This window comes from Polyodon spathula, chromosome 26 (genome assembly GCF_017654505.1).
Source record: "Polyodon spathula isolate WHYD16114869_AA chromosome 26, ASM1765450v1, whole genome shotgun sequence".
NCBI lineage: Eukaryota > Metazoa > Chordata > Actinopteri > Acipenseriformes > Polyodontidae > Polyodon > Polyodon spathula.
In genome coordinates this window covers 3,444,778-3,469,872 of record NC_054559.1, presented here as the reverse complement: position 1 = coordinate 3,469,872, position 25,095 = coordinate 3,444,778, and the positions used below count along the sequence as shown (strand labels likewise).

Sequence of the window (25,095 nt, the reverse complement as noted above, 5' to 3'; positions counted from 1 at the left end):
ATCCAACCTCAGTACTACTCGCCTGATACTAAAGGCCCACTGGTGTACGACTGAAGCTGCTACAAGTCAGACTTGAGTTCTGTTACATCAGCATCAAACTGGAAACGCTTTTTTAAAAATGGGACTTGGCTTGAGTATAGGCAGCAACTTAAAGCACTATGTAGTATCTTTTTATCTCTTGAGCAGAAGACATTGCATGAATATATTGAATATATTGAATATATTGTTCTATTATCTGTTATTGTTGGTGTGTCAGTTTGTTTGAGTTCGTTTCAATTATATTTGACAAGCCCTTTACAGTAATAGCACAGTTGTGTCACTGTGATCCCACATTGTTTCTCCTGTTTGCACAATGCTGTCTCCAGTCTCCTTTGTATCAGCTGCTGGCTGGTGGTATGTCTCCCTTGTGGCTCCTTTTAAGAAGCCAGTTTACCCATCATTTGTATACTTCCTCAAGCCAAAGCAATCACAGCCAATATATACCAATAAACATTTTATTTAAAAAAAGATTACAAATTTAGATAAGTAAACAAAATATATGTATTTAGCTTTATTAAAAGCTTTTTTGATTATTTGATTATTAAATTATTCATCCTAACTATTGCATGTGGGTTACTTTCCACATATAAATAAATGTCCATACAGCAGTACAATTTATTATTTGTAAGCTTTTAAAAATAGCAACTTTTCTGGAGCTTCTGAAAGAGATGCTTTCTCTTGTTTTTTATTTCATTTGAAGTGACAGAGGAGACTATAACACCTGCTGTCTGCATGATCTGAGGACCACAAGTACATTCTGAATTAACGGACAAAATCACAATTCTGTCAAATTTCTACAGGCCCTGTAAACTAAAACAAAGTGATCCTAGCAAATTTAAAACACTTCCACATGCGTGCTAACCCTTCACATTAATCCAACATGTTCTGATCTCTATATACCAGCTAAAAAAGTTTTGCTTGAAATAACTCACTATAGCAGTGTTATGGTAAACACCCATATTTCCTATACTCCTATACATTTACACAGCATGTGTTCCTTGTTATATAAGATACCTCCTGACCACTATGTGAAGTTGAATCATAAGAAGAGACACCCTCCACACAATATATACACTTTGAATAAACCACGAGAACAACAGAATTAAACACTCAAACTTTTTTTTTTTTTTTTTTTTAATTTTAGAACTATGTTGTATGTTCTATGCACAGGATCCCTTTCTGGTAAGTGTATCACACATGTAGATACATATGTCACCTCCCTGTTCAGACTTTCTTGCTATTATAATATGGGATTATGAAGGACTAAAGGACAAGTAAACCTTGCTTAAAGAAATACGAATGTGGACTTGCCTATGACAGCCGCAGCTCCTTGGCTTTTGGTCTTGGGGTGAGGTTGCACTGGAATTCTATAGTAAAGTTAAACTTTGGAGCTATATAACTTATACACGTTTAAAGAACATCATTCCATTAATGTATAACCTGAAAGACTGACTTTAATGCAAGCAGGATAACTTCTAATTGCACTGATGAGACTGGTAAGAAAATATTGTGTCCAATCCTAGCCACCACAGCATCAGAAAGACATTGTGACCCTGGAGTGAGTCCAACAAAGAACAAACAGACTAATGACAGCGATTAAAGGACTGAGCTATGAAGATAGGCTGAAAGAACCGAATCTGGTTTGTCTGGAACAAAGAATTAGGGGTACTTGACTGAAGTCTTCAAAATCACAAAGTTAACTGTAACCAATACTTTAAGGGCAGCACAGAGACCAGGACAGGTAAACAGCTGGAAAGGAATCTGAGAGATTTAGGACAGCGGGAAGGGGACACTTCTTCACAGAGAGAGTGGTGAGGGGATGGAATGGGTTACCTAGTCATGTTGTTGATGCTGAATTACTGGGATTCTTTGAGACCCGACTTGACAAAGTTTGAGATCAATCATCTACTAAGGAATGGCCTCCTCTTGTTTGTAAATGTTCGTGTGTAGTCAAATGTATTGCTTCTGTGAAAAAACTGTGGTTGAAAAGACCCAAAATAAATTAGTTTATATAAAGTTTAATGAAGCAGAAATATATTTATTGAAAACATAAATACATAAATTATTTTTTTCTTCCAAGGTGTCTGAAAATGACAGATATATGGGCTTTGCATACCTCTGTCATTTACCATCATACCAGTCACAGATAGCATTATAATCTGTAGCTGAGAAATGAGCAGAATGCAGGTCAAAAAGAAGCCTGTCATGAAAATCTGCAAGAAAGTTTAGCACCAATTTTATAAAGTTTAAATACCACAGATTTTCTGGTTTAGACAAATTGAATCCAAATGCACGCATCAATTAAAATGCAAAGCTTGCAATGAATTGAGTTCTCTGCACACCCTGCTGAAGTACAGCACTGTTTTACAGAAATGTCTGCATGGATTCTTTTTCTTTGTATTACAGCTCCTATTTGCCTCTCCATCAGATTGTACATGTTAAATACTGTAGAACTGAAATAGGATTTCTGTTTTGGTTCAGGAAAAGCAAACAAATATTTTACTGTGGTTACATTTAAAAAAAAATGTGGTTGAATTATCTTTAGATAAAAATACAAACATTTCACCAATACAAAACATATTTCTTGTTGAATATATGTAAGCATAATATTTTACCAAAAATAAAGAATTTAGATTGTTTTTCAAATACAGTAATTGTGTGGCTACAATTTACATTGAACAATGCACCTAGTCCAGACTTTCTACATTTCACATAGCACATCTGTGAAATTAAAAAAAAAAGAATTGTGGATATCCTGTGATTTGTTCTGTATTATATTTACATGAATGCTTTAAATTATTAAAATCAATATGCAAAACAAATACTATAAGGAAATGCGCTGTCTTTAAACAGTTCATAAATGTTAATAGCAGAAGCAGTAACTGCGTGAAGTAGGACGTGCAGTCTTCTGTAAGAAAAGTACATGTTTTCCACCAAATAATGAAGGTTAAACAAAGGTTATAGGAAAGCTTTTTTTGCTGACACAACTGACTACTGTATAAAGCTTCCAACGAAGATTCAATCCACCGTGCTAGAATTTTCCAGAGCATGTCAACAGATTCCAAATGGCTTTTAATCCACAGCTCACAAAGTCAACCAGAGCCTTTAGAGAGCAGCCAGAATTGGGGTCAGAAAGCAGCTCTGGCCGCTCCGTTGTTGGTCCTTGCTTCACTCGCTGTGCTGTTACGAACCCTCCGTTCGTTTATCGCACAGTGCTTGCTTCTTTTTTATGTCACAATAAAACAAACGCACGTTGTTCCTTTGGTTCTTCCACAGTAACGTGTTTCTGCAAACAGGTTTTTTACGTTTTCACATTTCAGAAGAATTGTCAGAAAGCATCTTTGGCAGATCAGTTCAGGGATTCAATGTCGAAGCACATCAGACCCCAGAGAGCAGTCCTTCAGTTAGTTTATTTTCACCTCACATCTGCTGGAAGGAGAAACAGAAACTGATTATTGGTCATAGTTTAAAATTGTCTGCAGAGCTATTGAGATTATGATTCTAATTGAAAGGGCTGGATTAAATGAGGAACAGAGTCTCAAAGCTATTTACTCTGAATCACCATTAACTTTTGTCTGAAAGGTAAAAGCACTACATTCTAAATGAAAGTAAAACTACTTTCAAGCCCCTGCATTAAATGCCTGATTTGTATTCTGTTTATTTACTATTTTAAAAAAAGTGAAGATTTTAAGTAAATAGCTCCAAGTCCCTGTTGTCCATTTTTTTTTTTTTTTTTTTGTTATTTAAATAAATCTAGACTCAATAATCAATGTATCACTTTGCCTTGATTAAACTTATCAAGCATTTGAAAGCATCAGCAGATGATCACAGAAGTGCATTTTGTGTGTAGGTAGTGGACATCTTCAGCTTCACTGAGAGTGAACCAATGCGTGCTGAATCTGATGTTTTGGATGTTAAGGAGTGACAGCTCATTCAAAAAGCAGTGAAGGAAGGAAGTAGCAGACAATGCAAGTCCAGCAAAGAGTGATGCATACAACACATAGCCAGCTGGTAGAAATATTGAAGCCAATCACGTCTCATCTGAACACAAGCTTACAGTGAAAGGTGCCAAGATTATAAAAGTGATTCCTTTATTTTGTGACATAGGTTTCATGATTATTCCTTGCAAACCTTTGCCCATCCTGTTAAGCCCTACCTTTGCAGCAGACAGGTCCCAGGCATGTTTTTATGTTGGTAATAAATCCTTGTTGCGTTTTAAGTTTTTGCGTTTCCATTTTATAACTGTGGCCCTAGTCCTTCCTGTCAACATAAGGGCAGGGCTTGTTAAACGCCCCGAGGAAATGCAGTGGTGTTGCACAGCAAGTCATAAATACTGAAGATTTGTATCCGGCTTGTTATCTAATTCGAGGAGCCACAAAATCAGGAATTCTAGCCTTTGGACACAAACAGCTTGTGCAGGTAATTGAAAATGGTTTTGTTTTTATATATTTAGCCATTTCTATACAATGGACAATGGGTAATTTTTAAAGTGTCTCTATGTTTTACAGCCCAGATTAAAGATAAACACACCTATGTTGTATACAGTATATGAGAGCTCATTACTACATCAAACAGTTCTGGAAAATCACATGACATGCTAAACCTATTAAACCAAAACAACACAACTGATCATTTAGAACCCTGCTTTATAGTTAAGAAACTACCAAAACAAGAGCCATTGCTCACAATGGTTTCTCCGTCATTGGAACATCGCCATGTTATGCACTTGGAATACGATTGACTGTTCTATTGGAAACTTTAAATTATACATTAAAGCGAAGAAAGTGCTAAAAATTATTTACTAAGAGGTCAAAGAACAAGTCAAAGTGGGGTTTGGCTCTAAAACAGTTTAGTTATTCAAGACCTTTACATTCAAATTGACTACCAGTCAGTAACTGCAAGGTGAGAAATATGTCACTTGATGGTATTTACACAAGTTACTGTATAAGATCCCATATTGTAGTGCTATAAAGGCAGCTGTAAGGAGTGCCCAGGTAAAAACAGCCACAGTCACTATATGAAAGCAAAAAAAAAATCAGGACACTGCACCTGTGAGACATAGGAATCAGTTTAATGTTGATCAAATCACAAGGTCTTTTACATTAGGACTAAAGTGATCTAACATTGGTTTTGATAGTTTATTCAACTATAATTAAAGCTTGAAGTTTTCATGTTTTATTTTTCACATGTCCCTTTAAACTTATTTTGAGCCGATTCTGTTTCCTAATTAAACTCAGAGATAGTTGTTAATTACAAAACAATGTCAAGTGTTTTTACCTTCAAATCTTGACTGAGCTTGATTTTGTTTCGCTTCATTTTTATGTCAAACAGACATGTCAATGATGTTAATTCCTCGTTGCTCATACTAATTTCATTCCATTCTTGCAGTCACCTACTTCATTGTTCTGCTTTTGATATTTTCACTTGTTTAACACAGTTGTCCTGAGAGATTTTCTTTTCAGCAGAGAATACCCAGCATGGAATGTAAACTGACAGCATTCCAAATCTCCTTCATTTGTAGCAAAGAAAAAAAATATTGTAAACCCAGTCTTTAATTCATAATTGTCTCTTTATTAGGCTGTAGAGACAGCTTAACAACGACTAATTAACATTTAAAGGGTGGTAGAGATTTGGAAAATAAAAACCAAAAAGTTCAAGCCCTAATTATAATTAAGCATCTTCACTTGAAATATAATTTGTGATCCAATTGCATATATTTATCAGACAGCAAAGATTTTGACTTAAAAAAACACGAATGGTGCTGGATAAAGCCACAGCTGTTCGAGCCTGTAGGGCTTTTGTTATGCCTGGGTTCAAAGGCAGTCCACCACTACAGAAGGATTTGTTCAGTGTTTTGTAATGCTGATGGTGGACGATAAAAAAAAAAAAACTTTTGAGTTATTAAATTCATAGATTGTGACCAGAGTTTTGTCATCAGTATAATGGAAATACACTATACAGAATTTAGAATTACTAAAGTAGACATAATAAATAATTCAGTGACAAATGTTTAAACTACTTTTTCAAAGTCTTCAAAAGATACTGAAAAATACTTCCAGTCGAAACGTTTGTCATTTAATGTGTGAAGTTTCTTTTAGTATGTCTAAGTTCAGCACTGTTAAGTGTTTCATAGTTATGGATGATTACAGAGGGTGTTTAATAGATAATTACAGCTGATGGCTGGAACCCCTGAAGTTCACTATTTTCAGTTTTCTAATACATAGGCAGTTACTTTACTCGGATCAAACAAATTTGTTCAGACTGGTTTGTCTTTAATCTTTAGGAGAATAAACACCAGCTCTCCTTCCATAAAACACGAAATGGCCTTCAACGACAATGACACTGCTATAGCAATGGGTCTGTGCTATAAACACAAGGACAGCTACTGTCAAATGGCACTAATATTTTTATATTTTGACATGACAATTGTATTCCAAGAGTATTGTGTTGATATAGTTACAGTACCACTGTACAATAGTGAAGCAATGCCTATGTTGGTAATTACTGCAGAATCACCATACAATAGTGAAGCAATGCCTGTGTTGGTATTACTGCAGTGAAGCAATGCCTGTGTTGGTAAATACCTGTTTTGCACGTCCATGGGCTAAATATGTCTCAATGTGCAGTTTTAAAAGAAATACATGTTATAGAACCCATGTATTTTCAATTTAAAGCATGTCTTCTCGGCCATGTTACTGGTTGAAAGCATGTCAATCAACAGGAGAAGCAGCTGACTGGTCACCCTCCAGGTGAAATGGCCCAAGAAACCCTAGTGCAGTACCAGATATCATGTTTTGATATGAAATGCACATTTGCTAAAGCATGTGCTTCTTTCTAAACTGCACATTTGAGACATATATAGTGAATGGGTGTTCATTTAGAATTGATGTAACTGTTTTGAAGCTTCAAGTAATTTAATAGTATTTTACAATTAATTAATTTCTATTTTTCCCATCTGTTTTGAGAATTGTCGACTGTATGTACAATATTTAAATCTTCACTGACGATTAAAATTCCAGTTCCAGAAACACACAACCCTCAAGCCCAGAGACTACCCACTGATATTTTTCAGTAGCCTTCAATTAACCACTGAAATCCACATTTTGCTGTGAATAATTCTACAATATTTCAATCTTCACTGGCAATTACAATTACAATTCCAGTAACACACAACCCCCAAGCCCAGAGTCCTCTCACTGATATTTTTCAGTAGCCTTCAATTAACCACTGAAATCCACATTTTGCTGTGAATAATTCTTATAAACACAAAGCAAGAAGAATGTGGTGAAATAAAACCCCTGTTACCTGTTTCTGCTTCTTTGAGCTCTGTGTGGTAATGCTGTGACGTGCACATGCATTCTGAGTGCTCTTCTAACCTCACCAGTACTTCTTTTAATTTAGGTTTTCTCCTCACATACTCCACTTTTGCAACCTGCAAGAGAAAAAAAACAGACAGAGTGATGAATACCTCAAGCATTATGCATGCTTAGCAAAGCATGATTAAACAGGCTTCCAAAATAACTTAAATACAGAGGGAGAGGTTATCCGTCTTGGAGTGCTTTCTTTCCTCTGTTATTAAGGCCCTGTCCACACTAAATAACCGATCTCGAGAACAGTTCTTAAAACCATTTTAATGAATCCAGCTCAAAGCTACCACACTAAAGTACCATTTCATGTTTAGTAGGGCTTAATGCGTACACATACTATTAAAATAGTTTGATTACAGTTCTTAGCAGCACAATGGACTGTGGGACTTAACATGAGATTATCCCACCATGCACTGTATTTTATGTTTACAACCCGGCAAGTCTGGAGCCTGTGTTGACAGAAGACCATTATGGCTTTGTTTCTTAAAAACACAAGGTTCGTTTTATCATAATGTGTGCGTTCTCCTCAACCGATTTCATCGCTCCAGATATCAATGTGCCTTGATTTCAGACTCTGATCACATCGCTCCATGATCCACCATTTTAAAACAAGCCTCAGAAATTGTATACGGTACAGCAGTATTGATAATCGTTCTCAACTCCTTCAGGCACCTGTTCTAAGTACCGTATTTGTAAATGTCCATGCGCTAAAACATATCAGAAAGCATTTTGGGATATTGGAGGATACACAAAAAATTTTGTTTGACATTACAGCGTCCACGCTTCTGAACAACCGCACTACCTGATGCAATCTAATTAGAACCGGACTTGAGTCTACCCCCTGAGGTGGTCTCAAATCCGGTTCTCGAGTCCGATATTAAACGCTGAGTAGTGTGGACGCAAACCATATTTAGCACTTTTAAGCCAATTTAAAGGCATTTAAATAAGTCATAGTGTGGGCAGGGCCTAAGAGAACCACATAGCCTCTTTTAATCAGGATGACAAAGGCATATGTTTACTATCGGTATGAACAGACTGACGAAGCAAAAAAATCAACCATAAATTTCAATTCAAGTAAATATGAACTTCATTTGCCTTCTGGTTTGAATTCAATAGTTCCAACTCCTCTTTCACATTACCATATATTTCAGTCTCAAAAACAGCCTCAACCATTTTCACATGGCACACATGATTTGAACATGTTATATTAATGATAGTAAATTATGTATTAAAATTTCTTGTATGCTGAGATACGGGGACACAATTAATTTTACCTTGTCGATGGAAATTATATATTCACGCTATAAAGGGACTGAATATAAAATTATGCCATCCATACTGCATCAGAATATACTGCAGAAACTTTACATTCCTCAAATGAAATGGTGCCAGAGACATTATAGACCAATTAACATTTTAAACATAGCTGGATATTCTACCCAAGCATGTATTCTGTAGCCAGATTGCTGGCTTAATTTTCAAACATCAACAAGGCAATAAAATATTATTATTATTACACTATGTAACACATTTTTTGTTCCTGGGTAGTAAGTGTTATCTCCTAATTGCTTATGCCTCAAAAGTATAGAAAATGGCTATTATTCCCCACAAACTTTGCTTTTGTGACCAGGACAGTGATAGTCTTTTCGTTCACATATAGTCAGAAAAAAACAACATATATGACTACAAAAGATTTAGAAGTGAGAAGTTTTTCGAGATTTACGATTATACTGTAAATCACTTTCACAAATCAGCCCACAAATGTAGTCTCCCATCATGTTCTCGTTATACTGTCCTTGGTAGCAGCGTTCAAAGTCCAGTATATCCTGGTGGAAGCGCTCGCCTTGCTCCTCCAAGTACGCTCCCATGTTCTCCTTGAATTTATCAAGATGAGCATCAAGGATATGGACTTTGAGGGACATCCTACAGCCCATTGTGCCGTAGTTCTTCACCAGAGTCTCAACCAGCTCCACAAAGTTTTCGGCCTTGTGATTGCCCAGGAAGCCCTGAAGCACTGCGGCAAAGCTGTTCCAAGCCGCTTTCTCCTTACTAGGGAGCTTCTTGGGGAATTCATTGCACTCCAGGATCTTCTTTATCTGTGGTCCGACGAAGACACCGGCTTTGACCTTTACCTCAGACAGCTTAGGGAAGAAGTCTTGAAGGTACTTGAAGGCTGCCGACTCCTTATCTAGAGCTCTGACAAATTGTTTCATAAGGCCCAATTTGATGTGCAGTGGTGGCATCAGCACCTTCCGGGGGTCCACCAGTGGCTCCCACTTGATGTTGTTCCTCCCCACAGAGAACTCGGTCCGCTGTGGCCAGTCCCGCCTGTGGTAGTTCGCCTTGGTGTCCCTGCTGTCCCAAAGGCAAAGATAGCAGGGAAACTTGGTAAAACCGCCTTGGAGACCCATCAGGAATGCCACCATTTTGAAGTCTCCTATGACCTCCCAGTCGTACTCATCATACTTCAAGGCGTCCAGCAAAGTCTTGATGCTGTTGTAATCCTCTTTGAGGTGCACCGAGTGAGCCAGGGGAAGAGACGGGTACTTGTTACCATTATGGAGCAGCACAGCTTTGAGGCTCCTGGATGAGCTGTCAATGAAGAGGCGCCACTCATTCTGGTTATAGGCGATTCCGATTGCCTCGAACAGACTGGTAACATTGTGGCAGAAGCAGAGCCCATCTTGACGGGTGCAGAAGCTGGAAAAAGGTTGGTGATGCTTCCTCTGATCTGCGACTTGCACACTTTCATCCAACAAGTTCCACTGCTTGAGCCTAGACGTCAAAAGCTCGGCATTGGACTTGGTGAGACCAAGATCTCTAATCAAGTCGTTGAGGTCTTTTTGGTTGGGGTAGTATGGGTTTCTCTCCTCAGCTCCACCTCTGAAATTGTCATCTGGATCTACAACATCTTCCTCGCTCTCTGACTTGCTGCTCTCATCTAAAGACGGCTGCTCTCTCTCCGGAGGAGTGGGTACGGGGAGCTCATGGCAGTGTGGCACCGGGGCGATGGATGAAGGAAGGTCTGGATACGTGATAGCAGGTGCAATCTTCCCAGTCCGACGTTTGGAAGGGTCCACCATGCAGAAGTAGCAGGTGCTTGAGTGGTCAGTGGGTTCCTGCCAAATTCTTGGGATAGTGAACTTCATGGCTCTCTTTTCCCCTCTGTACCATCCTACAAAAATACATTTATTTCACCCATGACTAATGTGTAAGAGATTCTCGCAACATTTTTCATATATGATATATTTTTTCAATAACATTGAAAATTGTAAAACATTTTAAAATTAAAAACTTTTACAATTTTAAAAATTTTAACAAATTTTATAACATAAAATTCAGAGCAACAATTGTCCATCTTACCTTCCAGAGTTCTTTTGCAGTGCTCGCAGGTAGATGAAATGAGGTGCCCTGGGTTTGTCTTGATCCCCGACAGGCATGCCGAAATATGCCTTGTAGGCCTACACATCTTAGCAGATGCTTCCATGGAGTACTTTTTCGCTCTTGTCTTGATAAATTGGCCGCAGACATAGCAAAATGCGTCTGCCGGATGCTTGCAGCCTCTTGATGCCATCTCAGAAAAATGCAGATATGTATCCACTTAGGCAGCTGGAACTAAATTGAACCGGTGGGCTTAAGGCCCCTGTATTTATGCTACTATTTATATTGCTGGAAAGTTCTAGAAAGTTCTAGAAGTTACTCCAAGTTTACTCAGCACTGAATCTATCTGGAATGTTCTGGAAAATAGGTACATTTCACAAAAGCAAAGTTTGTGGGGAATAATAGCCATTTTCTATACTTGTGAGGCATAAGCAATTAGGAAATAACACTTACTACCCAGGAACAAAAAAAAAAAAAAAAAAAACAATTTTACACAGTGTTATTATTATTATTATTATTATTATTATTATTATTATTTATTATTATTATTATTATATTACTTTACAAGGTGTTTCAAGTGGTTAAAAATTACCAGACAACCAGACTCAAAATATACACAGTTCGTTCAGTCCACTTAAACATCAACATGGACAATACATTGTAGCCACACAGGTAAGTCTTCAGCCCTGTTCATTTCTTCACTCTTTCTCTCGAGCACACGACACAGAAAGGGGTTCACAATCTGCTTTCAGATTAGCTATGTTCATTCATCATTTAAGGTTAATGGGTCACAATGCTGTCACTTTGTTTGCTACTTAATTTACTCTTTGCTACTTTAGTGACAATCGGGCCTCATTTTTGCCATTGGTTAGCAACAGTCATGGCTTCATTTATCTGCAGGCCAAAGTAAACAGTTTCTCATTACTCCAATCAGCAGGGATCCAAACAGAAATGGCAGGTAAATAGGAAACAATAGAGTCTGGACCCTGTAGGTGTGCTGAGGGCTTATCAGGACCCTTCAAATCTGTAAAAAGGCAATGAGGGTCAATCCGCCCCTGAAAAGGTTTCAGAAGTGTCATAGCCCTCTATTTGGAGCTTGCACAACCCTTTTTGATTAATTAAAAACAAGTCAAAAGTTTAAGCGAAAGGTTAATATTGCAGACCAGCTTTAGCAGGAGCAGCAGCCACTGTTTGCAAGAGAGCTGCTGTGAAGCTTCCATCTCTGTGCCTGCCCACTTTGTCAACAAGGAGCGGGGCCTGCTCTCAGCTCTCATACTCCAGCAAACAGAAGTCCCGCAGACTCAGAAACACGGCACTGTAAGCCATTTTCCAAGGTTGTCAGAATCACAGAGGAAGATTTAGAACGGCCTGTGGCATGCAAGAATGCTTTGTTGGTTTGGAGGGGAGAGAGGTCAGCCGTGGGTCAGAGTAATATGTTTTCCTCAGTTTTTGGTTTAGTGTTATGGTGCCAGTTCTTTAAGCACCACATTTTTTTAGATGTGTTCAACAATGAAGCAGGTCAAAATCAGAGGCAAAAGACCTGTACTATTTACAACAGCAAGCACTGATTCAGGGTTGGGACTCCATGTACATAGGAAACCTCAGGTAATTAAGGGTTACATTATCTGAGAACCAAAAAAGATGATTAGTTTAAAACTTGTCCAATGAAGAGTTGTAACTTCTCAGGACAAGGAAACTTGCCCTTTTTAGTTAAGCCCTTTGTAAAACTAAAACTTGTGTGTTTGTTTAAAATTGATTGCCTGCTTTCACCCCTATTTAACTGTACCCACACAGGTCACACAGATTTAAAAAAAACCTTGCAGGATACTTTTAAAAACCAAACAGGAAAATAAGGTTATTTCATCCCATCATAAAAACTGAATTTTAATTTTAAAGTATTGGTTAAGGTTAACTTTGCCAACTCCTTTTAAGCTTTGAAAGACTTCAATCAAGCTCCCTAATTCTTCTTTGTTCCAGACTAAATCGATTCACTCTTCATAGTCCATTCGTTTAAGCCTGGGTTTAGTCTGGTTGCTTTTCACAAGGAATATGTACAACAAAGAAGACAGCTAAGGAAAGTAATGCCTTTTATACCCTACTTTGCCTGTTCAGCTACGCTTTAAACGAAGCACAGAAACCAGGACCAGAGGGCACAGTTGGAAATTATGTGGAAACTAGGACAGAGGAAAGGACACACTTCACACAGTGGTAGGGTATGGAATGGGTTACCTAGTCATGTTGTTGCTGCTGAATCAATGGAATCCTTTAAGAACAGACTTAACATAGTTTTGAGATCAATCAGATACTTAGAATTGTATGAGCTTAGATGGGCTAAATTGCTTCCTCTCATTTGTAAATGTTCTTATCTTCTTATAGGGAAGTAGGACATACATTTCTGACCTTCCTTCTATTGTCATATTTGTCTACATTTCTGAGAAGGTTATAACACTCAGTAGTGTTTTGCTTGCTGCTACACATCTGTCTTAGCGTGTACAGAATACAAATAACAGGGAACGCTAACCAGCAGAAATCCATTTCTTTTCTGTTCTTTGTTGTTGCAAACAGGTTTTCAGCTTTCTTTAACCTGCCTGTCTGAACAGATGCAGGCTTTTTAAAAGCAGTGCAAGTACCGAAATGTATGCTGTAACCTGATTTCAATTACCTCAAGTGCTGCTGGCTGTAAACACATATTACAAATCTAATATATTAAATAACAAAGAACAAACATGCACCTTGCATTAACCTGAGTTGCTTCTTTCTAGTTTTGTCCCAGATCTTTCTCCTCTTATAACAAAATGTAGTGGCAAGCAAAATTCAAGAGACAAGGGGGCTTGTTTCAATAGCACAAAATCACACTGGAACATGTAAAACAACTGGACAGTGAACAATAGCCGTCTGATTAGGGTGCATTGAAGGGTAATCTTTTAGTGGAAAAATAAACAGTATTGCTGGATATTGTAGCCTTCAACAGTATTAATATAGTGCTTTGTAATAGAAAGCATAGACTTACTCCCAGTTTACGAGAATCAACTGGAAAACAGAGATCCTTATTGTCTGCTTCCTCAAGGCAATAGCAATTCAAGCACGAAGGCTTACAAAAAAACCTGAGACATATTTTACAAGTCAAAGCACAACACCATATAATGAAATACTTGACGTTTTGTCTTCTTAAAACACCTGCTGCCATGAACACCACAATTAATCATCTCACTACAGAATCACACTAATATTTTTACAGCCCCACATATTTTCCTGCTGTTTTTAGTGTTTTGTCTCAAAGCTTTAGCACGAGTCAAATAATCACTTGCCATTATCAGCGATACTCCTCCAGCTCTGCCATTACATGTGGAAGAACAGCATGTTAACCCTAAACTGAACAGCACTGATCATTCCAATTAGAAGGAAGACTACAAAAATGTACTAATTACATTATAACAAACCTGCAGTTCCTTCTTAATTAAAAAAGTTGTACATTAGTAGAATTATTAAGTTAGGTCTACATATTTAATGTTACAATGTTTTCAATACTGCACTTTTAATTCTAGGCTTTTGAGAGCAAGAAGGTATGTTTTTTTCACTTAGTTTACTGTTAAAATGAAAGATGTTATGATTGGGGGTTAATGTAGGAATGACAGGCATACTACATACATGGCAAATTAATTTAAAATAAAACATTTTTAAAAATATGCTGCACATGTATTTTATTATTGTTGAATTGTAGTCATAACTTAAATATGTTATTGTAATCGTGGACATTAACATTCGTTTAATCACATACACACTGTATTGCATATCTATAGACTACATATAATTAATTGGATGAAATGCAGGAATCAGAATGTATCATACGCTGTCTGTCTGATGTTATGGTCTAGCTTTATAGTCATGTGACACTACTATCAAATTTGATTGACTGGTATTAAAAATGTTGCCTTAAAAATGGGACATCGTCCTAAGTGGGAGACATGTCACCAGTTTGTCGCCGGGGTGTGGCCGGGGTGGTCACACGAGACAACAAGCCGGCAACATCTAAAGCCCCCTTGCTGCCATCAACAAATGTCACCCATGTGACCAGGCCTTTAGGGGTCTTGTTCTGTGAATTACATGTAAATCCCAGGCCTGATGTGTAAAGCTGATGGGGTTTTGTGAAGGAGAGCAGGGGAGCTGACCTCCAGGGCAACTCCGGCCAAATTGTCCTGGGAAATGACACTCCCACACTGCAGTCGAAGGAGAGGGCAGGCCGTTGTGGAAATAAACAAGCATGTTCAAAAGCTTGAGTTGTAAAAATATCTTAAAATGTAAACAAGCAATATAAATAATGAATTAAACAAACAAACAAAAGCACACATGTAGTTTCCTGCAGCAGGTTACAGTGTCTGTTTAGAAGGTTCTGTTTACAATATTAGCTTCATTTTAAGGAATTCCTTTGGTAGCAATTCAATTGTATCCTGGCCTAAACAAATACCAAACCCCAATATAAGGTTGATTTGTATAAAATCCAGGCCAATGGGTTTTGGTTAGTTTTCTATGAAGAGACATGTTCCAATTGTTGTTGTTTTATACACGTATGCTGTAATGCCAGCTTGAACAGTCATGGCTTTATCACCCTTCAAAACTAGAAACACAGGCATGATGTCATTCATGTGTTTATGCTATCATTTAAGAGCGTTGTACAGGCCACAGCCAACAACCTAACAACATACTAACCAGGCAGAAACACTCCTGAAAATACTGACCTTGTCAGAATCAATACTTGGCACGGAATCATGCCATATGGACAATGTCTGAATGTCTTAACAACTGGCAACACTGCAGCATACCCTCTGACCTTTCTGAATAAAGCTTCTCTAAGTCTTGGGTTTCCTCCCCAAAAATGCAATGCCATGACCTTAGCTGAAAAAAAACCTCTATTAATAATTAAAGCTTCGAAAGGGCTCCTTTTATCCCAGATGATGTCATCAGAGACGCACACAAACAGAAATATGTAACTGCATTCCAAGAATAACCCACATAAAAGCACTACTTACAGAGACTGCAAGGCACTCTGCAGATGACCTGCTGAATAATGACATTCAGTCTCTCTGGGCTTCAGAGGGCCCATTGAAATCTAAAACAATCCATTCAACCAGGAGGATGCTTTAGCCTCACAGAATACATCAGAACGAGTTTGTGCCCTATGACTCAGACTGTGACAGCGGGGGGAGATTCCCAAATACCCCCCACAGTGGAGTTATTGTCTGTCCAGACCTGTCAGCACATTTAATTACTGAAAAAAATCTGAATAAAACACTTCTCAAAGGCACATTTAATTACTCAAAGATAATCTGAATAAAACACTTCTCAAAGGCAATTTTAAATTACTGGAAGACATTCTGAATAAAACACTTCTCAAAGGCACATTTAAATACTGGAAGATCATCTGAATAAAACACTTCTCAAAGATGCAGTGCTTCTCAACCAGTATTATCATAGCAAGATATTCATAAAAAATTTCAGATTTCAGAAGTCACTTTGTCAAAACTTTTTTACTTGACTGCTTGCAGTTTTACCTCAGAAACATCAACATTTTCACAAATAGTATGAGGTTTGAAGATCTAAGTGCTCAAGAGCAGTAAAGATATCTGAAAGAGGTCCCACAACACAGAGGCCCTTTTATACTGTTATAATGACCTCCAACTGGATTCAGTGAAGGACAGGCAGTGTCACATATAAACCATCAGCATTTAACAAGCAGCATAGCTACTCTTCACACATGACCAAATAATGTACAATAAAGCCATCTATGAAACAGAAAAAGAAATACACAAGCTCTTCTGGAGATCATGACAAAAAATAAAGTTACTAGTCTGGGCTACAGCGATTTCTGTTTTTTAACCTTGATTTGTCACAAAGTGTTTTGTTAGGATCAGAGCACAGATATGAGCTATTCCACTGGGGACCAGTAACTAGAGAGCAGCCTCAGGTGCAAGCCAGTATGGATGAACTCAGAAGTGAAAGGAAGTGCTTTCCCCTCATGTCCTCACCTTCACTGTTCTGTGATGTATCCGCGATGGCTGGCATTTCATATTATTTGTGTTGCAGCAGCCAGTGCAGCGCTTCACCTCCACACAAGGCGGCCATATCAGAAAGTTGGCAGAAGTCGGGTCGATCTGGCTGCGAGGGATCTCGTAGATGACTGTCCGCGTCTTGCACACCGCGGGCACTGCTTCCTCTGAAAGGGAAATGTTAGGATTACAATTTAAAACCAGAAACACCATTCCAAACCTATTTCCAGTCATACAAGCCCCTTGAAATGACTGTCCTATCAGTATAACCATGACTGCTGCCAGTGTGCCACCCCATTCACTCAGTAAGTATAACCATGACTGCTGCCAGTGTGCCACCTCATTCACTCAGTCAGCAATCTGCGCTTGTCCACTTCCTAGTAGCTGATTGATTTCAAAATGTTGTCCAGTTGGGTCGTACAAGATTCCAGTGATTCAGCATCAACAACAGGTATCCCATCCCATCCCCTCACCACTCTCTGTGTGCAGAGGTGTCTCCTTCAGCAACATGACTAGGTAACCCATTCCATCCCCTCACACTTTCTGTGTGCAAAAGTGTCTCCTTCAGCAACATGACTAGGTAACCCATTCCATCCCCTCACACTCTCTGTGTGCAGAAGTGTCTCCTTCAGCAACATGTCTAGGTAACCCATTCCATCCCCTCACCACTTTCTGTGTGAAGGAGTGTTACCTTCAGCAAAATGACTAGGTAACCCATCCCATTCCCTCACTCTCTCTGTGAAGAAGTGTCTCCTACCCTTAAAGTGTTGAATTTAAGTCAAGGGAAGTAATGTTAAAACTGTACAATGCACCAGTAAGACCTCATCTTGAATATTGTGTTCAGTTCTGGTCACCTCGCTATAAAAAAGATATTGCTGCTCTAGAAAGAGTGCAAAGAAGAGCGACCAGAATTATTCCGGGCTTAAAAGGCATGTCATATACAGACAGGCTAAAAGAAATTAATCTGTTTAGTCTTGAACAAAGAAGACTATGAGGCGACCTAATTCAAGCAATCAGAATTCTAAAAGGTATTGACAGTGTCGACCCAAGGGACTTTTTCGACCTGAAAAAGAAATAAGGACCAGGGGTCACAAATGGAGATTAGACAAAGGGGCATTCAGAACAGAAAATAGGAAGCACTTTTTTACACAGAGAATTGTGAGGGACTGGAATCAACTTCCCAGGAAGCTGTTGATGAGATTCTGGGATCAATAAGCTACTAACAACCAAACGAGCAAGATGGGCCGAATGGCCTCCTCTCGTTTGTAAACTTTCTTATGTTCTGATGTTCTTATGTAAAAAGCCCTTCATTTGAAATAACATAAAGTGAAGTATAATACAACCTGCAGCAAGCAAGCCGAACTACCAACAGCCTGCTGGCTGCTCTGCAGCGCTAAAGTTGAAAGCACCCTAACTTTGCGATTGCAGGAAATGCATCTGAATAATAGCCAGCCTGCTTGCCTGCAGTGAATCCTGTCTTCTCTTCTGGATTTTCAATACCTCACGCACCACTTTTCCATTAGAAATTCCTCTGTAGTCTATATTTATACATAGCGACAGGCAATAAATGCCACAGCACTTTGCACTATACTGCACTTGGTTAGGGGTCACTACACCTCATGATTCTGCTCTGTTCAGCAACAGTATAATGGCATGGATTAATTTTGAGAATGTATTATGATTACATTTCAGCACTTTGAACTTACCCACATATTTTCAAAGCAGTATATCTCAAAGTAGCCTGGTCAAACAAGCCATAACATGAAGCTGAATGCAAGGAATGTACCTGCTTCAGGATATATTCTCAACTGGGTACAGCAGAAATAAAGACTTGTACTGCTGCTGTATTCCTGTCAGTGTCTCGGGTACTCTGCAGTCATTAGGAAGTTTGAATTGTTCCAGTCTAGCAGAGCATGGTTTATTAATGCCAGTTTAAAGACCTTACCAATGCTTCGTTTTCTTCTTATTAATATCTGGGCGTGCTTGTCCACATGGCTTGAAGAATGATCCTTGTGGTATCTCGTCTTTGATTCTGCTACAACCTCGTTTCCTGTATTGATAAAATGTACACAAATCAATGTGATTGATCAACAGCACATTATTTGATTTACTGCTGGGATGGGACAGCAATATGTCCGGGGCTCTGGTTGGGTATTCTAGTAAAGCTTTAGAAAGGTGTCTAGTTTTACAAACCTACATAGCATGAGTCAATACTAATGAGTTCCCACAATGGTACTTTCTCTACTGATTCAATGCACTATTACAGTGCTGCCACTGAACTAACATGAGCAGAGGAGACCTTGTATCCAATTCATATCTTAGGCACACAGTTCCATGTAGGCTAAGAACTGACAGCTCCATGCATTCAACTCTTATGTATTGTTTCTCACTATAACATTCTGCGTAGATGTTTTCTTTTAATCCCAGTGCTTGCTGCCTTCAATCAAACTGAACTTCCAGCTCTCTTAAATTCCTCCATGTCTCAGTGAAACTTATACAGGGTCAGTACTTTGAATGAATATGTATACATGCATAACCCAGCCAGGCTAATAAAGATCAGTTTCATGCTTTTTTTTATAGTCATAGTGTTACATGATTTTTTTGTTTTTTTAATTTATGGAGTATGTAATAAAAAGGTATATTGGCTACCCTTTATTTGCCCGGTTAAAGAATCAGGGGTAACACTGCTAAATTCTAGCTAACTGTAGAATAAAAACGATCACCTGACCCTCGACCATAAATGCTGTGTTGATGGTTGTTTTTTTTTTGGTTTGTTTTAACATAAATGTAAATTTTGCCATGGTGACAACTAAATGTCAATCTTTTCTTTCTAAGTCTAGCCTACCTTGCTGACAATAGCTATTCAAAAGCCATTTAGCCTTGTATAGTAATGAAACTCTTAAAAAATACATCTGTAATGAATGCATGAAAAGGAAATTGAAAAAAATAATTATATTATCATGCTAAAAAAAATGCTACTGCCCTTTGCCAGGGATTACATTTTACATGCTTGAAGTAAAAGTGCTGCTTTGTTTTTCTTGTGTGTGCAGTGCTTAATTGACATGCTATTGACGCTGTATGCGTTACACTCAACTTTACAATTATTAGAATTTATGAACTTAGCGAAAAAGGTATATCGTGTCATTTCAGGCACTGTGGCTGTGTGGCCCGTCAGTTGAATACGTATCAGTGTTTGTTTTGTCTCGTTTCATGGTTCATTATTTTGTGCTACTGCTGTCTCAAAGCTAAAGGGAAACTCAAATGATATATGGCAACAGCCTGTGTAAATATAGGCTGTTGTAAATACATACAGTCTCTGTAAAACCCAGAAATATCTCCATATAGTTCACTTCAGCTGGGACCACGTCCAAGATTAGATCTGAATTAATTTTACTGAGAGGCATAACGTCATATTCGCTCATGTCATAAAATGAGAATAGGGACAACTGTCTCCATAATACCTCAATAAACTAGACTGACAAAAATATCACTGCATATAGCCTGCTGCTACACAAACAGCCTGGCAGTATAGCTGACACAACAGGCAAGTTTTAATGTTGTGTAGTCCACTGGTACGTTTCGATTTAAAATACTCATGTACTGAGTTCAGCGTTAACAATGCATATCTGCATGTTCCTTGTCCTCCATTACATTTAACTGTATTATAGAAGATGTATAAGATAACCACATTGAAAAGGCATAGCAAGACAAAAAGATTCGAAAATTACAACTCTGGAATATATGTACGTGGCATGTGTCACCGGCGTATAAACTATACAGGTAATGAAAGAGTGGCTTGCTGTGGCTTACTGAAGCCACTTAATATCACGCAAGTCGTTTCGCTTCAGCCGTACTTGCATTTGTATGTTTAGGAATCTAAGCAAGTCCGACTGACTGCGCTTTGGGTTATCCTGATGCATTGTGATCGCCGTCGCTTCCTCTTCTGTTCAGCTTGCAACATACATACACATCAACACCTTGACGCTTGTGTTGTGTTTAAGTTATGTTGGTTGCATAGTACAGCGTGTTCTTTCACTTCCACGACCAGTAAAATTCCACTGAGCAAAGTTCAGAGGGGAAAAGAAAAAGAGCTGAATTTACCTACGGATTCAATCTCAAGGAGGCGCTGCAGATCGCTTATGCTGCGGATTTCGCTGTGAGACAGTTTTTCAATAAGTTCTTGGGGAATCTCTGCTTCCTTGGAAAGAAAACAGGTTTAAGAAAAAGTGAGCAAACAGTCTTTACCTAACAGTTCTTAAGTTTTGGCCTAATATAAACCATTTAAATATCGGTAATTGTAACTAATTGCACTTGTTATCTGCAAGGTAAACGTCTTGAAAACGGAAAAACCCCAATTTCTACTGTAAAAAGCTGCATGTAAATGTAACATAGTGGAAAGACCGAACTTGATTGAGTGTTAATAATCGCAATTCCTAATAAGCAGTCAAATCCCTATAGTATTTACAGTGTTTGTGTAATAAAGTTATATTTAACGTATGTAATGTCTAGGGTGTTTTATTGTTCATGTTCTGTGCCACATGTACATACTAGTGACACTCCTGAATAGCTTGGAGCTATGAATTTTAGCTACCGCTGTTTCCAAACCTGTCATGCTTTCACAAAGCACACTCCTCGACATAAAGGAAGGGGTGTAAAAAATATCCTGAAACTCAAAATACATAAAAATGCTAACTTTATGTTCAGTGTGTTTTTGGAACTTCAATTACAGAACCCTAATTGTTAGTAGCTAACACATTCTGACATAACAATCGGTATGTGTTATATACCACTGTTCTTACAAACTGTGTTATGACAATCTATGTAAGTGGTGCTTTAAAAACACAGGCGGTGTGTGAATTAATGGGTCGCTATAATAAGTGTTATCCCGTAGCCTATAGTGTTGTATTTGCTGTACAAAGCACGCCTCTAGTATGCTTGCAGAACTGCTGTTAGCTGTACATACATTTAGTAGTATTGCGAAAAGTCCTTACCTCGGCAAAGGCGAACCATAGGTAGAACGAAGAGATCAGCAAATAACAAGTTGTGGTCCTCATTTCGTTTTAATTTAGATTTGACTAAAAATAAGAGAAAATTCTTCACGGGGAGCTGAAATGGGGCTCCTAATGTATGAAACTTCAGTACCATCCCTCAGGGAAAGTTACTGGTGTAGGAAGGTTTTTGATAGATATGCTTCTTCACATGTTTCACGTTTCTCAAGAACAGTGTTTCTCGCTCTGGAAAAAGGGGGAAAGGTAGCAGCACACCAGCTTGCAGAGTTGTTCAGATCTGATGAGTCGGAACATCCAGATCGTCAGAAATGCTACACATTGCCACCCCTCACCTGCCTGCTGTGTTCGGAGTGTTTACAACATCTCAATATCTAGGCTATATATACAGTGCTCAATAATATTGTTTTATCCTTCAGACTCGAGCTGGTGTTTTGTAAAGCTTTTTTTTTATAAGATCCTCAGTCTCTCCACGGAATTTGTTTTCTGTGCAGTTCGAGTGTTGTTTTATTCCTGTGTGTTCAGTGTGTTATCCAGTAGAGATCTGCTAGTCTCAGCGGTGTCCCGAATGAAGTCTAAATGGTTCTGAGCAGCGGTTATAGTTTGTGCCACCCTCCCGACGCGCCTCCCCTTGCATTGTAATAATGGTTTATCAAATCACCAGAGACTTGCTCCGGCTGCTGTTCCTGGGTCTCCTCGCCCTGCAGGACAAACTGGCAGAGCTGCCTACATAACGTGCAATTAGCATTCGACTTCATATTATCAGTTTCTAGAATGCAATTGAAAATGTCTCAAGTTGTCTACACCACCAGATAAAAAAAAAAAAAAAAAACTTAAGAGGTGTAACATTAACCGAGAGAGCGCCCGTCTCTGCTTGAAAGACGTTTTATTCAAATCCTAGCGTTTAGGACGTTGTAGTGCGTATGTATGTCTTATACATGCGGAATAACACAATTATTCTAGAATGGTTTGGGAATTGTATAAACACGCGGGGAATTACACAATGTCAAAATCGTATCAAACGTGAAGTCTTGAGAAAGGTTTAGTTTATAATGCATATTTAATTTAACTTGTATTTCGTTTTTCAAGAGGTCAGAATACTTTTTAAGAAAACAATGATTTATCATGCAGTTATGTAACGTTGTGTTGCTTATGGTTATTTGTAAAAGCTGACGGGGGGGGTCAAGACTGTCCTGAAGGGGGGGACAATACCTATGAACTATGCTTCGTATGACAATTTCAATATTTTGACAAACTTTAGTGAATCAGGCGGGGGGGGGGGGGGGGGGGGGGGGCAGGCACGCACGCACCATTTTTGAAAAAGTTAATTGTACTGACACAGGCATGATGGTTTTCAGGTTTGAAGTTAATTGAGTAAACCGTTTTTTAAACTAAATCAGTTTTTAATTTTATTTGAAAATGTAGGTCCGGCAGCCATCTTGTTTAATAAAACAACACCATTTTGCCATATTTGAATTATTTTGTAACCGGGGTGACAGTAAGTTGGTTTAATGGTTTTCAAGTAGAACAGTTTGTTGTTTGGTGCACATTTTGGCGAATTTGGTGGCAGCCAGTTTGATAGTAAAATTTATCACAGCAACTTCTACTTCACAAAGTTGAAGCAGGTTTGATTGCTGATGATATAGGTCAAGTGTCAGATCAATCACTTCATCGGTTCCCATGAAGAAGATTTCAGAAAGTTTCTAAAAAACGAAATGTATCAGACGACCATTTTGGTTCAGGTCAACACCACGTTTTTAAGAGTCAGTTGTAGGGGTGATGCTTGTGAAATTTGGAGTTAGTCAAGTAAACTGTTTGTCAGCTTAGGCAGTTTTAAATTTAAGACGTAAATGTATGTCTGGCAGCCATATTGTTTTACAAAACATCACCATTTTGACATATTTGTATTCCATTCTCACAGGATGATGCCTACCAAGTTTGGTCAAACGGCTTCAAATAAATGCAGTTTGCTGTTAGGGCCGTGTTTCTGTAAAATTGCAGTAAAAGATAAATCAGTTTACCAGTTCCTAAGAAGAAGATTTTGAAAGGTTTTTCCAAAAAATGCATCATGAAGCCATCTTGGCATTTCAGCAAATTGTTTTGAAGACATTGAAAAAAAGAGTCTACTTAACGTTTAATTATGTAAGAATGTAGTAAGCAGGCCCAAATATTGGAAATGATTGGTGAACGTAACTCAAGATTGTCTTAAAAACTGTATTAGACGTAACCCAATAATGACCTCAATTGGAAGGGTTTGTATCCTGGTCATTAGTTTAAGACGACGGTAATGCTGCTGAGTGTAGATGATCCTGGAAGTAAAAGGCTTACAATGGAATGCCCTGCTTCATTTGAGTTCCATTAGCACAAGGTCAGAGGGGCTCTTCAGAGGTATGGCCTTAGACAAAACAGTGTGGTGGCCAAATTTTAATAGATCTCTATGGGATTTAACCACCGAAAGCTGATATGTTCTGTCATCTATAGTCTCACAACACTGAGCAACAAAACACACCCATTGCAGTGATGCTAACTTACAGAGCAGACACGTACAAAATGCAATATACAAATAGGACTAGGAAAGTAGGGTTAGTGAGATTACTGGAGGCAGAAGAAGTGTGAAGCACTGGAGAAAGTAGGATTCAATACCAAAGGGGGTGACAGCGTTTGTCTGGGGCAAAGCTGTGGGATTTATTTTTATTTTTCATATTTATTTTCTTAGCTTTAATTGCTGAATGATAATGTTTTTCAGATTTATCTGTTGAATCGCCAAGTTAAAAAAAAAAAAAGTTGGCAGTAATGCTACCCTTACAGTGATGAACAATCAGAAAGGGAACTGTGAGGGCAAGTAATCCAATCAACCCCATGTGAATCCCAGCTGCAAGCAGGCATACAGTTACACTGACTGCAAGCAAACACAGAGTTACACTGACTGCAAGCAGACACAATTACACTGACTGCAAGCAGGCACACAGTTACACTGACTGCAAGCAGACACAGTTACACTGACTGCAAGAAGACACACAGTTGCACTGACTGCAAGCAGACACAGTTACACTGACTGCAAGAAGACACACAGTTGCACTGACTGCAAGAAGACACACAGTTGCACTGACTGCAAACAGACACAGTTACACTGACTGCAAGCAGACACAGTTACACTGACTGCAAGCAGACATACAGTTACAGTGACTGCAAGCAGGCACACAGTTACAGTGACTGCAAGCAGACACACATTTACACTGACTGCAAACAGACACACAG

General features: G+C 38.5%; 1 protein-coding gene across 7 annotated transcripts; it reads right to left on the bottom strand.

The window, feature by feature from the left end:
• Window positions 1-1,677: 1,677 nt before the first annotated feature.
• On the bottom strand, window positions 1,678-22,443 carry LOC121300937 (platelet-derived growth factor subunit A-like). 7 transcript variants are annotated; one of them, XM_041229943.1, is made up of 7 exons: window positions 21,823-22,423; window positions 20,933-21,029; window positions 18,777-18,881; window positions 16,811-16,998; window positions 7,345-7,471; window positions 4,196-4,299; window positions 1,678-3,468 (listed from the first exon to the last, which is right to left on the bottom strand). In XM_041229943.1, the coding sequence occupies exons 1-6, from the start codon at window positions 21,883-21,885 to the stop codon at window positions 4,226-4,228; spliced, it is 654 nt and encodes a 217-aa protein (XP_041085877.1). In that variant the 5' UTR covers window positions 21,886-22,423; the 3' UTR covers window positions 1,678-3,468; window positions 4,196-4,225. The 7 variants fall into 7 exon arrangements, 6 of the variants coding, with proteins under 6 accessions (XP_041085877.1, XP_041085878.1, XP_041085880.1 ...); XM_041229944.1 differs by having other exon boundaries at window positions 1,678-3,465; XR_005947576.1 differs by lacking the exon at window positions 1,678-3,468 and adding an exon at window positions 5,317-5,548 and having other exon boundaries at window positions 4,235-4,299.
• Between the last annotated feature and the right edge of the window lie 2,652 nt (window positions 22,444-25,095).

Excerpts from the sequence above, each read along its gene's own strand:
- LOC121300937 (XM_041229941.1), bottom strand. The coding sequence starts at position 21,885 with ATGAGGACCACAACTTGTTATTTGCTGATCTCTTCGTTCTACCTATGG. Across the intron at positions 21,030-21,822 it reads TATGGTTCGCCTTTGCCGAG|GAAGCAGAGATTCCCCAAGA; the intron begins GTAAGGACTTTT and ends TTTCTTTCCAAG. Across the intron at positions 16,999-18,776 it reads AAGAAGAAAACGAAGCATTG|AGGAAGCAGTGCCCGCGGTG; the intron begins GTAAGGTCTTTA and ends TTTCCCTTTCAG.